This window comes from Dasypus novemcinctus, chromosome 11 (assembly GCF_030445035.2).
Source record: "Dasypus novemcinctus isolate mDasNov1 chromosome 11, mDasNov1.1.hap2, whole genome shotgun sequence".
Lineage (NCBI taxonomy): Eukaryota > Metazoa > Chordata > Mammalia > Cingulata > Dasypodidae > Dasypus > Dasypus novemcinctus.
In genome coordinates, this window is record NC_080683.1 from 101,516,487 (window position 1) to 101,532,879 (window position 16,393).

A 16,393-nucleotide genomic window follows, 5' to 3' on the forward strand; every position below is an offset into this window, starting at 1 on the left:
ATTGATAGGCAAAACATTTGCTGCTTGGTGTTTTATGAACCTTTGGTAGGCCAAACGCGCTAGAGTCAAACACTTGAATATTTCTGACCATCAAAATGTTGAGGAGCTGGGTCCCTTGATTTATGTCCATCTCACCACAGCAACAGGCTTAGAATACTATGAAATGTAAAGTGACACAATTATTTATAGGTTGTCTCTTGTCCTATGTACATTTGGGCAGTGAGATAGAGTTATCTGTCAGTTTTATGCCAAATTACATCAAGTCACCTGAGCCATTATAGTTAAAATGCTAAAAGAAATTTAATTCTGATTTTTCTCTTGTGGGGGGGCTTTTTGTTGTTGTCCTAGATTACTTGCTTATACTTTAGGTAAATGATACACATTTGTAACCAATGATGCGATTACTCTTAGTTTTTCTTGTTTTATTACCTTCACTATGAACACGGTTATATCTGAGTATTGTGTGTTAAGAAAAAGTTTAAAACATTTAACTATTATCAGTTATAAGCACATACAGAAGATAATGCCAGTTGGGAGTATATGCTAGTTATAAACCATATACTGTGCAAAGGATATGAAAAGGCAAAATCATTGATTATTCTAAGAGAAATATCTCCACAATTCTAATTATATAGGTTAAATATTTCAGCTGCTTTGCTAATCTATTAATTAAATTTAGGGTTTATGTAGATTGATCAGGAATTTAAGAAATTATTAGTTCAAGAGGAAATTGTCTTCATATAACTGTCACTCACTCAAAGGGATCAGGCAGATGGATTGGTGAAACAGAAGAGTGGAAATTAATAGATACTGGGAAACTTGACTTACCAAAGATGTTCAAATTTTAATTTTTTTCAATGTTTCTACAGTTGATTTACAAGTACTTTTTATTTTTATTTATTTATTTTTATTAATTTATTTTATTTCTCTCTCCTTCCCCTACCCCCACCCCCATTGTCTGTTCTCTGTATCTATTTGCTGTGTGTTCTTCTTTGTCTGCTTCTGTTGTTGTCAGTAGCACAGGAATCTGTGTTTCTTTTTGTTGCGTCATCTTGTGTCAGCTCTCCGTGTGTGCGGCACCATTCTTGGGCAGGCTGCACTTTCTTTTGTGCTGAGCAGCTCTCCTTATGGGGCGCACTCCTTGCGCGTGGGGCTCCCCTACGCGGGGGCACGCCTGCGTGGCACGGCCCTCCTTGCGCGCATCAGCACTGCGCATAGGCCAGCTCCACGTGGGTCAAGGAGGCCCAGGGTTTGAACCACGGACCTCCCATGTGGTAGACGGACTCCCTAACCACCGGGCCAAGTCCGCTTCCCACAAGTACTTTTTAAAAATATACTTTTTAATTTTTTTAAAAGATACTTAGATTACATAAATGTTCAAATTTTTTAAAAAATCAATAAAGCTGAAATGGAAGGGAGGCAAATGTTTCAAGCCCTGGTCTTTATAGATCAGGTGATAGATTCAGAATGTTTGAGCAATGTAAAATTGTTAGAATTTACAAGAAAAATGTAACCATTTCTCACATTCTCAATGATATTTTTTCTGCTCCTTCGTGTGCCTTTCTGAAATACTTAGGTACTCTTGACCTGAAACCATTTCCAAACTACTAATACTCTCGGCCAGTGGCATTTGGGCCATTCTGAAAGATGTATGACTGATTACAGATCATTCAAGTGACTAATACTGCGTTAGAAACATTTTTAGAAATACCCAATTGTCCTTTACTTCCCTGCTAGAATCACCTAGGGATTTGTTTCTCAAATGTGGTTCTGGACATTTGGAAGCTTGTTAAAAATGCAAAATCTCACACCCCACACCAGACTTATGGAATCAGAATTTGCATTTAACAAGACTCTCAGGTGATTTGTGTGCACATTAAAGTTTGGCTCGGGCACTCCCAACTGTCATGAAAACGTGATCCTTCTATCACAGACAGTATGATATACAAAGCAAAAAAATCTTTTATTTTTTAATTTTCTAAAACTTGCCACTATCTTAGAAGACATGATAATAGGATCCTCAAACAGCAAAGTCTGCATTATAATGTAGCAGAAAGACCCCTGGGCATAGTACCAGAAATGCAGGGCTTTTCCAGTCCTTCAATTTATTTATTTATTTAGCATTATTAAACAAATTCCAAGACTTCATTTATTAGTTGGCAGTAATAGTGTGTACTTTTCAGGTTTTATGAATATCCCAAATAAAATACATACAGTTATAGCAAACAATATTCTAAACATGAGTTGAAGAGAATATAGGTAGGCATGGTTTAGCCAGTATATGGTCAGATATGTGCCCAAAGCATGCTGATGTCAGGATACAGCCTTAGGAAATTCACCTGCTAGCTCACCTATTCAAATCATTTCCTGGCTTTTGAATGTGTGAAATCTGAATGTGTAGACAAAAAGGATTCCTGGAGTCTGTGGTCAATTTGATACCATATCTCCCAACAATGGCATTCAAATGTAATTTAAAAAAATAAAAATAAATAAGAAACTATTTGGACCTGGCTAGCAATTTGAGGTGTTTGGCATAAAACAATTGATTGGATCTGTATAATGTGTTACACATAGAGAAGAATAAACGGTCCTCAAATTTTAATGCATACAAAATTCAACTGAGAAGCCTGTTAAAAAATATAGATTTTCCCTATATAAATTGCCAGAGGATCTTATTCACTAGATCTAAGTTGTGGCAGGAATATGCGTTTTTAAAAAACGCATCATAGTTATTTTGATGCTGGTAAGCTACCAGCTATTCTTTGTAAAAGTTGTGTTAAGCCAAAGAAGAACTTCCTAAGTTCATCACTATCACATACAATAATAATAATAGGAACAATTATTATGGTATTATTCTATCTTTATAATACCTTTTTGTAGTAGGTAATATTAACATAACTATTTTGCAAATAAAGAACCTGGAAGTTCAGATATCATGTTTAAAGTCACCTAGGTAGAAAATGGCAGAACCAGAATTTGAACTACATCTGTGTGACTCTAAGGCATAGGCTGTCAATCACTATACTACTACACTAGGTTACTCTCTAAGTAACAAGAAAGGATCAATGGGACCTAGGGCTTTGAAAATACGTAAAATAAACCAAAATTCTCTGACATTACTGGGAAGTTCATTTGGGAATGGGGTTGGGGATGGGGAAAAGATAGGTAAGGTATAGAAGAGAGAAAAATTAACTTGAGGGTATAATTCCAGAGTACATGCATATAATATTTTCTTGAGTTCTACGTACCTATTTTAAATGACCTGCTCAGAAACTTCCCTGGATGTCCCATGAACTCCTCACATATTCCAATCTGTACCCATCACTTTCCTGCTCCTGTACTATTTACTGGGTTTGCATCTCATGTAATGCACCACTGTCCAGTTGGATACCTGATACAGAAACCCAGGCATCATTAAAAATTCCTCCTCCTCTCTCAGCACATATATCCAATCAGATGCTTAGACCAACGGATTCTCTTCCCAAATATCTTTCTGTTCCATCTGCTTTTCTCCATCCATGACAGCACAGCTTAGTTGAGGTCTTAGAACTTGTTTGGACTGTTGTTTTCCCAAGTGCCTACAACCAATCTTATACTACCAGTTTAGCCCAGTAGGATGGTGGCAAAGTTGATTTTAATAAATGAACATATTTATTCCATTCTTTGGAAACTCCCATCTTCTATAGAATAAAATATAAACTCCTTAATTTAGGAGGAAATATTTGTGCTCATAAGCATAAAATATCTCTGGAAGGTTGCACAGTGAACTAATACAAATTGTTTGCTTATAGGGAGGAGAATGGTGTAGTTGGACGGTATAACTTGAACATTTCAAACCATGTAAAGGTATCACAAATTAAAAAAAAAAATCCTTAGCTAGGTGAGATGCCATGATTTCAGAAATTTGAAGAGCAAAGCAAAACAAACAAACAAAAAACACCACACAACCAAAAAAAACAAAAAGAAGGAAGGTAGGAAGGGAAAAAAGGAGAGAGGAAAAGATGAAGAAAAAACACAGATGAAGTAAGAACAGAAAAAAGTTGATAAAGGTATGGGCAGGCTGGATATAATGAGGGTTTATTTTACTATTCACTGTTTTATAATAAAAATTTAAAAATAAAAATAAATCAAACTTAGCCTACAAGTTACTTCATGATGAGCTCTGTGCATTCATTTCTATCAGCTCTCTCAAATCTTCTCCATACCTTCTTCCTTCTCTCTATGCTAAAGTACTCTTATTTCCCTACACCCAACTCCTTTCTTTCTCACACGTCTGCCTTTGCAAATACCAGCTATTGTATCTGGTATGATCTTGCCTTCCATGCCTGCTGGATGAACACCTATTCTTGGGATTCATGCCCTACAGTCATCTCTGCTAAGAAGCCCTCATGGGGCTCTCCTGGCCTCTTCCAAGCAGAGTGATGCCATCCCTTCTCTTTGTGGTGACTTGTTTTATTGTTTCTCATCACATTGTGGTAAACAGCACACCTCTTAGAACCCACAGCCAGGGTCCCTCCTTGAGACAGTGTTTTAGAGGACTCTGCTGAGACCCTTTCTGCCTGCATCTTGTCCCAAAAGAGTAGAAGACAATGGGGCCCATTGATACAGCTACCTGAAGTTGCTTCACTCATATCCTCCAGATCCTGGACCCCAGAAATTCCTTCTCCAAACAGCCCTGACTCTGCTCCAAGGCCTGCGGGGTCCATTTCCTGTATGAATCTTCACAAATGTGATTGCCCCTACTCTCCATAACCAAAGGGAAATTGTTGAGCTGTTGGACAGAGTGGATAACACTTGGACAAGTGTGGGTGAGTGTCCACAAAGATCCTCACAGGTGGTATGGAGCCAGGGTTGGGAGGAAGGTTGTAGGCTGAGCAGACACTTCCACTTCTACCCTTGTCAAAAATTAGGAGTGAACTTCACTGTCATTATTGTGTTTTTCTCTCTTGTGAATAGGGCAAGAATTGTTTTCTATTAATCTCGGACTCCCCAGTACTTTGAAAGATATCATACACAATCCCATGGGTGAGATTTAATAAATAATAGGTGTAAAAATGAAAGAGCTAAAACTTCGAACAATATAGTATACGATAACACTTGCCTCTTGTTTTGTTGATCTTGAAATATCATCTATTGAAGGAATTTGCACAGCATTTATAAGTCTGGACTGCTGAATCACACACACATACATGCACACACTCACACAACCCTATGAGGCCTGTGTATACTTGCTCCATCTTAAAGATGACAAAACTGATTATCAGTGAATTGTTTAGGTAATTCTTTACATTGGCACAGCTAGTAAAATGAGGTAGAGATCTGATTCAAACTCGGTGACTCTGGCACCAAAGTCTTAAGACACAAAATTGAGCAAGTTGTGGTAAAACTGCAGTAAGTGTATGGCAGGTTCCTATGCCCAACATGCTTCTGGAAGCTGAAGGTCACCAACTCAGAATCCTGAGAAGAAATATTTGTTCTTCTTAAAAGGGACAAATAGGCATTTCAGGCAAAGTCAATTGTAGTTTAGACAGATTAAAGCTATGTAAGAAGACACTAGATTTTGGTTACTATCACTATTTTGTTTTGTTTTTCTACATTCTGTTCCATCTACATAGAGGAAAACTTTGGGTTGAAAAAAAAGTACTTGCCTTTAAGAGTAAGTGATTCCGGAGTGGGTCTGGAAGCTGGTTCTGTCGGTAATGGAGGTGGTATGGCTGGGCTTTGTGCTGTGCACACAATGCAGGAGTAAGGATGGGAAAAAGAATAAAATATTAACAAATTCAATATCCACAACTGAAATAGCTATGTCTGTCCCCAACATGCATAATTCATAATCACAAGCATAAATTCTTATTATTATGCAATAAGGAAACTATTATTAGGTAAGATCTTTTCGTGGATACATTTATAGATTCAGGTATCTTCATAGCTATTTCTGCATATACTTTTCATAGATGTATACACATTGTTAAATATACACTGGGCTTCATTAATGGAAAATCTACACGTGATCAAATAAAGCAATTTATTTTCAATATGCACTTTCAATTATGGAAACTAAAATCATTGAAGCTGAGAGGAATTCTAATATATAGAAAAGTAATCTTTTTTACATTTGACTGAAAATTCTCAAATGATATAATAAGGCAATAAAGAAGGTTAAAATTCATAGGTTTTTTGATATGGAACAGGTACATTTTCTTCTGCCCAAATAAATGACCTGTGGTTAAGTAAATAATGAGCCAAGAGGAAACTATATTCTGTTTTATAGAACCTTGAAACACACTCTCAAGTCTCTTCTGGGCTTATTATGAACTGTATAATAGCCCCCAATCATTTCCAAGTGCTTCCTTATCCCAGGTGGTTTCTTTAATTAACTAATACCACCCTGGCCATGAACTTTAAACATTAACTAACATATGATCCCATATGGAATGCCTGCAAAATGTTTTATTATTCATTTTCATTCCATAAATTCCTTCTGTGGGCTTTTTATCCAGGAATGAATGTGGGCACAGGCACTTTCTAAAATCTCACTGACAACAAGATATTATCAACCGTCAGCACAGCTGCCTGCTTACTGAAAGTCTTCCTTTTTTAGACTTCATCAAAAATGAGTTCACTCTGGCAAATTGTGGTTTAGTGAGCAGACATTGGAGCTGCACTCACATCACTCTCTATGGTAGTGAGGAGAGAATCCCAGGGCTAGGACCTCATGTAGGTGAGATTAATCTCTACTCATACGGGATTTTCTTCTGGTTGTTAAACCTGTACAGGCTGATATCTGAACACATTTTAGTAAGCAAAAAGCAAAGCGTACTGTTTCATAATATGCAGACCATAGTCTTAGAAAAATATCAATCTATATTATTTTTAGTTATTTCTCATAAGGACAAAGATTTGATAGAAATATAATGTAACATGGAAGTTCCTTATTTAGGGAGCAAAGAAAATATAAGTTGGGCACACTAAAAAGAAGCTCGATTGATATTATTGTCCTCAGCTAAAATCTAAGGCTTTCAAAAGTATTTCTAAGGGGGAAACGGACTTGGCCCAGTGGTTAGGGAATCCGTCTACCACATGGGAGGTCTGCGGTTCAAACCCCGGGCCTCCTTGACCCGTGTGGACCTGGCCCATGCGCAGTGCTGATGTGCGCAAGGAGTGTCCTGCCACGCAGGGGTGTCCCCCACGTAGGGGAGCCCCACACGCAGGGAGTGCACCCCGTAAGGAGAGCCGCCCAGCGGGAAGAAAGTGCAGCCTGCCCAGGAATGGCGCCGTCCACACTTCCTGTGCCGCTGAGGACAACAGAAGCGGACAAAGAAACAAGACGCAGCAAATGGACACAGAGAATAGACAACCGGGGGGAGGGGGGGGGGATTAAATAAATAAATAAATCTTTAAAAAAAAAAAAAAGTACTTCTAAGGAAAGGTAGTCATTTAATTTGAGCTTTTCCTACTCTGTCATATACTTCTGTGAACAACAAAAGGCGGATATCATAGTCTTTTATAGTTTTGATGAGCACTTTAGAAATTTATTTCGAATATATAAAGTTCTTTCATGGGGAATTACAACTAATTTATGCTATAAAATATTCTGAGATTTACCTGGAGGACTAGAAATTCCTTTATTTATTTTAAAAAAAAAATCACATTTTATTGAGCACTTACTATGTGCTAAGCACTGAAGAATCATAAATGTCCAGCCCTACTTTTAAGGCACTCTCAATATATAGGCTAAAACAGACTTATAGACAGATCCTTATAATACAGTTTAAAACGGGAACTAGGATATACAGGGGCAATGTGGCAGAAGGATTTCTAAAGGACATTAATTGTAATCTGCACTTGAAGGCCAAAAATGAGTTTGACAGATAAAGCTGGGGCCATGAAGGATTAGGGGTGACAATTTCCAGGCAGAGAATTTCTGATGATAAAATGATGTGGAGGTCAAAGTATGTAGAACTATTAAAATAAAGGAATTAGTGCTTTTGCAGCATAAAGTGCAATATCCAGATATCAGAAATTCTTGACAACTATAATCAACTATACCGTACTCTTTAAAATGGCTGACTGCATGCTGGGAGGCAGTGAACACAAGGGCAAAGTAGGACCTCAAGCAAAATAGACAGAGAAAGCAAGATGGCCACCCACCTCCCTGGTAAAAAGTGAGAGTTAGCCTGGGCAGGGGAATTCTTTGCTTGGGACCACTTTCTCTCGCACTATGGAACACCAAAAACAAACCAGGCCCATCATATTTAAGCATGACATGTGGCTTTAATACCGACTGAAAGAAGTCTTTTATGTTCAAATAACGTCAGAGAATGCTACTGAAATCAGAGACCACGTTGCCATGCGAACAAATATATTATTGTACATCACATACAATAGGCTATATAATAAATTATATTAAAACAATATTATATTTATAATACAATTTTAAAAGAAAAGCAATGTTGTTTATTTTTTAAAAACCTCATGCTTAGGAGTCAAATGACTATGGACTAGAGTTTCAGCTGCACCGTTCATTAGCTATGTGAACTTGAGAAACCTCATGAAGGTTCCAAGCCTCTTTTAGGGCCTCTATAAAATGAAGCTAGTTTTGAGGGTTGCTTTGAGGATTAAATGATAAAGTACCCAACACATAATCGATACTCAAAAAAGAAATCCTTTCTCCCATAATGTATTTACAATTTATCTCCCACCTAATTGTATTTGAAGGATACAAGGATTTGAAGCAGGGACTGAAATAAGAAAACGAAGACATAACCAATAAAATTAAACATGACAGAAATAGGAGAACTCATTTACAGAAGAGAGGCTTATAATTTTATTAGGACTATTTTCCCTTAGAATTCTTGAGGATTGTTACTCTCTAAAGAGAAGACTTAGGTTGTTGAAATTTATATCAGAACTTGAAAAGTGCCCTTCGTTTTATAAATTACCTGAAAATCCCTCTGACATTCAAATACAGTGAGTTTACTTTATTTTTATTCCTTGAGTGATTTGGGCTGGCTTATTTCCATAATACCTGAATAGCATGTTTGTAAGTTGTCATTATTTTATTGTTCTGAGTTTTTTCTCATATGAGCCAATTTCATTGTTTTTGGTTTGGTCAGATCCCATTGGAAATAGAATATTGTGCGCTTTCTTTCTAATAATCTAAGTTACTAGTATTTTCTTTACTTTGTTAGAAATGATGAATGGGATTCCTCAGAATCTCAAATTGAGCAGGAGGATATAAACTGAATTTGGATGTGTAATTTAAAAAACAACTCACTATTCTAAAGTTTAACTTATTTAGTTTCTAGATGAAATAAGAGTCTCTGATTGAGAACATCTTTTTGGCAACTGAAGCCCACCCCCTAAAACTTGTAACAAATGTTGATAATATTTTTTTCCTAATATCTAATACATATTTTACTCCTTAAGTATTCATTGCAATTTCTTGGAGGTATTGAGAATTACACAGAGAAGAACACAACACTTCTGAAAGGCCTCGCGAATTCTATCTCAATTTATTCTCTCAGGTTCATAAAAGTTATCTGGGGGAGCAGATGTAGGTAGCTCAAGTGGTTGAGCGCCTGCTTCCCATGTATGAGATCCTGGGTTCTATCCCCAGTACCTCCTAAAAACAAAAACAAAACAAAATAGAGAAAGATATCTGGACATCTAAGACTAAACCAAAGAAGGAAAATCTAAATTACAAAGGAAATAAGTCAAGTTTGTTAAAACAATTTTACTTTTATGTTGGCACACAGTTTCTAGTCTTTTTTTTTTTGCAACATGCAGAATAGTATTTTAAAAGTTTAGAATTTAACAAGTACTGAAATTAAAGTGGGGTTTTTGAGCATTAGGCTGAGACATGTGATTGTGTAAGCGTCTTGGGGCATCCTGGCTTTCACGTTTCCTTATTCAGAGTCTCTTGTACTTTTGGATAATTTATCAAATGGAGGGAGGTGGCCTTAGTGCTTTGTGATTGGATCCAGTCCCCTTCTTGCCCAGGTGTCAGGACTACTTTGATACATTGAAGAAGATGAAGGGAATGAGCAGTTCCATTCTTTAAAAGCAAAACATTTGAGTCTTCATAAAACAATCTCCGATTTGTGAATATGCCTATAAAATAAGGACCTCTAAAATAAGGAACCATCTGAGGAGGGTCAGAAGTTTGTGTGGAGGAGGGGGGGATGGCGGGCAGGGTTTTGCTCCAGTCAGAGACATCTTTACACTCCTTACCTGGGTCTTGTCAAATTTCCCACCTGCACTTTGCATCCCATTTCCTCTGCTCTAGGAGCCTCTCGGCCCCAAGGGCAATCCCTACAGTCCTATGTAATGCAAGACAAAGTGGTGTGAAAGTGGCATAGATGAGAAATCAGAGAGGAAGTAGGGCGAGGTGAGGAGAGAGAGAGGTATAAGGAGGAGCAAGGGGGAAGAGAGGAGGAGAGAGAGAGAAGAAAGAGAAAGGCAGAGTTCATTGAACTTGCCCAGGTTAGCTAACAGAGGTAAGGATGGTCATCCACCACACCAGGGAACTGAGAGAATCTTCAATTGCAAGCAGGAGAACTGCATCCATCAGCCATGTGGAATCTAAGCCCCCTCTCAATTTAGAGTTGGAGTGGACATCGCCATCCCAGGGTCCGCAGAATGGAGGAATAAAATATGGATTAGAGTGGACTTGCTGGTATTCTACTATAGAACTATTGTGACTCTAGCAATGGAAGAAATTGTACCATTGATGTGGAAACAGTGGCCACAGGAGTTGCTGGGGACAAGGAGAGGGATGAAGAGGTATGATATGGGGGCATTTTCGGGACTTGGAGTTATGCTGAATGATGTTGCAGGGACAAATGCAGGACATTGTGGACTGGGGATAAGTGTAAATTACAACGTAAATGTGGTCCATGCTGAGTAGTAGACCTTCAAAATGTATTCATCAAATGTAATCAGTGTGCCACCCTGATGAGGGAGGTTGTTGATGTTTGAGGACTGGGGGTGGGTGGGGAGTGGGGTATATGGGAACTTCTTATATTTTTCAATGTAACATTTTGTGTGACCTATGTATCAAATTTAAAAAGACAATAAAAATATAAATTTAAAAAATAAAAAGAGAAAGGCAAAGAATGAAAAAGAGAATCAAAAACCAGAGCTGGGGAAAAACAACAACTAACCAGAAACAGAGAGATACAATGGGAAAATAAGGAGGAAAAGTAAAGCAGGAAGGAGAAAAGAAAGCTTTCACCATTATGGTTTCAGACTATATATGCAAAACAAAGTGTGCTCCCAAAATTTGTTACACATCTCTCAGTGTTTTAAAACAGATAATTTACTCCTTCGGTCAGTGGCAAATGGTTTAACTGCAATGATTCAACTTTAATATCAGAGATACGTTTTTAATGTTTATGATACTAAACCCCACCATAAATGACTCCGGCTATGGTATGTTGTCCAGGTCTGGAGATCGGGATTTGAAGTTGCTAGTCCAGACTCTCATTCACTCACCACAACTCTGAAATTGTCTGCTTGAGTATTTGTCACAGAGCGAGCGCAGGGCTTGTGCTGAGGACGCCATGGTATACGTGATGGACAGCAGGCAAATAAGTGCCTTGTAGGAACATGGTCTTGTGGAGGGGACAGACTGTCAACAGGCAATTACCACTTAATTTAGGTCTCAGTTGCCTCAAAAAATGTGGATAATGATGCCTCCTCCAGCTGGGTTGTTGTGAAGGTTCGTGTGGACAATAGAACAGATTGACAGCTCTGGGGGGAGGGGCAACAGTGATGATGGTCAAGGACCCTGTTGTCATGGAGCTTACATTGGACGTGCAGGGAGACAGGCAACAAACAAGTGAAAAAAGCAGGGGGCATCAAAATAGAGTGGCAAGGCAGAGACTGACTGGGGGAAAGAGACCACACTAAAGTGGATAATAGAGGGAGAGCTGTCTAAGCCGAGTCACTACTACCCTCCATGGAGGTTTGTGCAAATTAGATAAAGGCTTTTTCCCTGGGAATGTGCAGTCCCTGCTGGCAAGGTTTGACTAAGAAGGCTGTGTTTTGCAAAAATTAGAAAAAAGTAAAAAAAAAAAAAAGAGGCAGCCCTTCCCTTAGGCAGTTGTAGGTGGCTTCTGAGGCATGATGTCTTGGGGAGACACTGTTGAGTGGTAGCCTGGGGGCCTTTACGTATTTGCTCAAATTGCATTCCCAGTGCGCATGTATGAAGTGGCCCTCTCTCCAGTGGCCCAATCTCCAAGGGGTAGGCATTGAAGCTCAGACTTGAATACAAAGGAGCAAGTCTCAGGTATATGGCTGGGAAAAGCATTGCAGAGAGAAAAGAGTAAACTATAAGGCCTCTGCTAGGACTGGCTTGCTTGAAGGTCAATAGACAGACGAGCTGGCATTGAGCATTTTCGGCTGTTTGAGTGAGAATGAATTTGATCTAAGGGCAATGGCAAACTTTTGGAGGGTTTTGTTTTGTTTTGTTTTTTAAAGATCACTCTGGCTTCTGTATGGAAAAAAGTAAACAGACCACTGTTTGCAGAGGGCCAGATATAAGAGGCAGTAAGGAGAGCAGTTGGGAGAAGCCCAGGTGAGATGATGTTGACTAAGCAGGTGGCAGTGGAGAGTCATCCATCCATGCAATAAATATTTATGAGTGTCTACTGGTACCAGGCATGTTTCTATGCTCTGGAGCTATTACAGCAAGCAAGAGACAACAGATCCTAATTCACAGAGCCAACATTCTAGAGGGCAAAGACAGAAAACAGCAACTAAGTAAGTTAAATGTAGCTGAGTACTCCATTTTTTTTAATTTAGCAAGAAAGAGGTATAAGGAGTCTATTCAGAGTAATGGGTGGAGATTTTAAATACATTGGTCAGAGAAAAACAGAAATTATAGATAAGTGGATGGATTCAGAATACATCTTGGAATAGATTGAGCTATAGGACTTTTTAATGAAAATGATATGGAAAGGAAGGAAAGAAATCAGGGGTCACTCTGACAGTTTGACTTGAGCATCTGGGAACAAACGAGAAATATAACATCCAGAGAAGGGCAACAACTTTTTCATTCACCCAGCTAGTTATGGTTTATGGACTAATTATTCATTGTTACCAGCATTACATAGTTTTCTATTTTGCCAGATGACATATATAGAGGACATTGAATAGGAAACCACAGTTGCTTTATTGGATTATTCCAATGATACATCTTATTGAAAATGGATTGCTGTAATTTTCTATACATTTAAAACTCTTAAGCAAATGGATCATTTAATATAAATTGGCAACATGACCCTACTATGAGGGTATATGAAACATGAAAACTTTCAACTTCTTAGATCAAAGAGCATCCTCCAGGCCAATGTGTTTCTACTGGAAATGTTTCTTTGCATCCTGATAAAGAAAAACTTCCCTAATGTTTCCATGTGTTATTATATATTTGCATATTCACTTTGATGAAAGAAAGCAAGGAATAGTCACCAAATACATATTTCATATATCCTTTTGATTAAATATGATAAAGGTGATATTAGTGGGGTTTTTTTGTTTCTCATCCCAAATTTATGAAGCAGAAATAATTTGCCATGGCACAGCCAACTAAAGAAAGCAATAAGATTGATTCAAGGTCATACCATTGATCCATTAAATCTGGTAGCTCCTTTATAAGAGAAGTTAATGCCTAATGCTTAAGATGTAATAAGAACAGTCGGATAGAATTATAATCATAAATTTTGGGGTTGTGGAAAGCATCTTTGAGTTTAGATGTTAAAACACTCTAATGATCTATAGTGCAATAAGTGACTTAACCAGGATCACTCATTATGAACAGAACCAATTTAAAGTTAAGATTCTTTCACTCCACTTTTTTTTTTCTTTGTATTTGGTAACTTATTTAGAAGACCAACATAAGTGTAAATACTTTTACCTGTTACCATAGCCCTTGAATGATTTGTAAGTATTCACTCCTGAGGTAAATAATTTCATAGTTTTTGCTGTAATTTTTTCTAGGACAAAGGCCAAAGCAGGTAGGAAAATAAATTAAAGAGGCTGTGGTTTCTGTCTCAAACACACAAGCTCATGACACAGAACACCAATGTCTACTTGTCACTGAATCATTCAGTGCAATGTCCAATATCTGTGGGATTTTGAATTCTCTGATATAATTGCCTAGAGCCTGGAAGATTCTAGACATTGCTCAGAATTTAGCTCTTTTCATGTCTTCCCTGACTGTCCTCAGTCCATATTCCCTGACAGCTCTTTTTGCTCACAGTGCATAATGTATACTTTGTCCTCCAGTTTTCATCGCATTTGTTTGTTTAAAAGTCTGTTTTTTTCTTACTAATTAATGGTAACTTCAGGACATAAGCCTGGAAGATATTTGGCATTCCATACATATTTTGTCAAGAAAATAAAAACTGATTGAATGAATGAATGAATAAATGAATAATGCAACATGCCACTGTTACGAAGTTTCCAGAGTGTTTTAAAATAAACAGACTGCATTAAAGTATTTTTAGTACTTGATATAGTTTTAAACAAAATGCATAATGAAACTTTTATTTATTCTTTTTCAATCATAGTTCTGGACTATTCATTTTCTTTGAGTGGAAGCTTTACCAGTTTGTTTATTAGTAAAGCATGGAACTTTCCATGAAAGTGAAGCATTAAAGCATTTATCCTTAGTTAGTGCTTAAAACTGAACTAAAACTCAGAGATGAAGAAAGTGACTTTACTAGTTAAATAGCTCAATCAAGATAAAATACTTGCAATATATTCTTAATTCCTAAAGCTCCCTTCTTATGTGAATTATAAGTTGTGGAGAGTTTCGATCTTAAGTATTCAGGTCCACATACATAACTTGAATCGTATTTTAGTGCCAAAAATGAGGCTGTTGAAGCCCAAAGAGATTACATGACTTGCCAAATTCAGCAAGTGATTTATAATTGGAATCCAGGTATGCAGTTTCCCAGTGCAGTGCTCTGCACAACAGCATATTGGTTTTTTGCTTATAATTGTTTCAGAAATGTAACATGATAGGAATTGAACAAAAGAGATGACAAAATTAGAAGTGTGCTAAGTAACCAGTTAATTATAACAAATATGTTTTTATATTATGTTTTAGAATTCTATAATCAATGGTATCACTTTATAATTAAAAGAAAAGAGATCTTAAATGTTGTGCTCAATATTAAAGTGGAACGATATTAGTAATTGCCATTATGACCCTTGTTCCAATTATAGATGATTTAAAGTACAAAGAATATGTTTTCAACTATCAATTATGCTAATTCAAAATTCAACATTATAATTAATTTGAACTAAGTCTCTGAAAGGCTGTTTTCCAATGTCACAAACAACTAAACTTCTCTATCGAATGCTGTAAGCCTATTCTCTGAAGTGTTTCCATGGTAGGAGTAGCTATATAATAAGAATAACTCATCTTTTTAGAAATAAACTTTACTCCATGGCAAATATTTAAAATACTAGATTTATGTATATTTTTAAAGTGCATAATTGGATAGAATTAAAAATGCATTATTTTCAAGGCAAACTATAACGTTTCAATAAAATTTTGAGCTAAAATTTCAGGTTTGTTTATATCCCTAGGCCTCCTCCCCCACATATTAACATACTGGTTAATGAATACTGGACTATTATTCATTTGATTTAATTGATCATTGCTGCTAATACAAAAGAAATCTCAGTTGTAATAAGGTTGTTTTCCAACCAGATAATCATAACATGGTATATTTATGAACAGTGGTCAAATGTGACGGTTCAGGTTTTATTTTGTTTTACTTTTCAGATTTACAAGCTACTTGAATACGTTGAAAGCAGAGTTTGAAAACTAAAGTTACACCAAAATTTTGGTCATTGGGACTCCACTCAAGATAGGGAAGTGACAACCAAGGAAGCAAAGAAATAAGAGAAAAGATGGTTCCCAGAGATAAAAGCATTACATTTACAAAACATATTAAAGGCATTTACACTGGAATACACATTGAATTCTTAAGGAATAGGTGGCCTTGGCATTTCTGTAAACTATAAAACAGGGAGAATAAATAATGCCTCCTACTTCCAGACTTGTCTCGTACCTTTTCTGGCTGTTTGACTTAGGTTTCTACTAAAGACTATATTGACAGAGAGCAGCTGGCACAGTTGATTGCTAAATCAATTTCCCAAACTACTAGAATCTGTTGTTTTCATTCTCTATAACTTCAGAGCCTGCCCACTACCTTTAGAAGTAAATTTGCTCTAAATTTCCTCTCATCTCAATTTGCTGTCACTCTAACCATTAAGAATAAAATATGCTTCAAATCTAATCATGGAATCAGGTAATACTTTATCAGGCTTGTGACCAGTTCAACCTTATCCAAGCTTCCCTCAAATGTCTTGGTGA

General features: G+C 37.1%; 1 protein-coding gene and 1 long non-coding RNA gene across 25 annotated transcripts in view; one reads left to right on the forward strand and one right to left on the reverse strand.

The window, feature by feature from the left end:
* TRDN (triadin) overlaps positions 1 to 16,393 on the reverse strand; it is a 462,763-nt gene that overhangs the window by 285,782 nt on the left and 160,588 nt on the right. For all 22 annotated transcript variants that reach the window (XM_058307371.2, XM_058307382.2, XM_058307378.2 and 19 more), the window contains one exon: positions 5,649 to 5,726. In XM_058307371.2, the coding sequence (XP_058163354.1) occupies positions 5,649 to 5,726 (78 nt within the window). The remainder of the gene's footprint in view (positions 1 to 5,648; positions 5,727 to 16,393) is intronic.
* Positions 1 to 16,393, forward strand: part of LOC131280442 (uncharacterized) — a 74,835-nt gene that overhangs the window by 18,862 nt on the left and 39,580 nt on the right. The gene's annotated exons all lie outside the window — the stretch shown is intronic.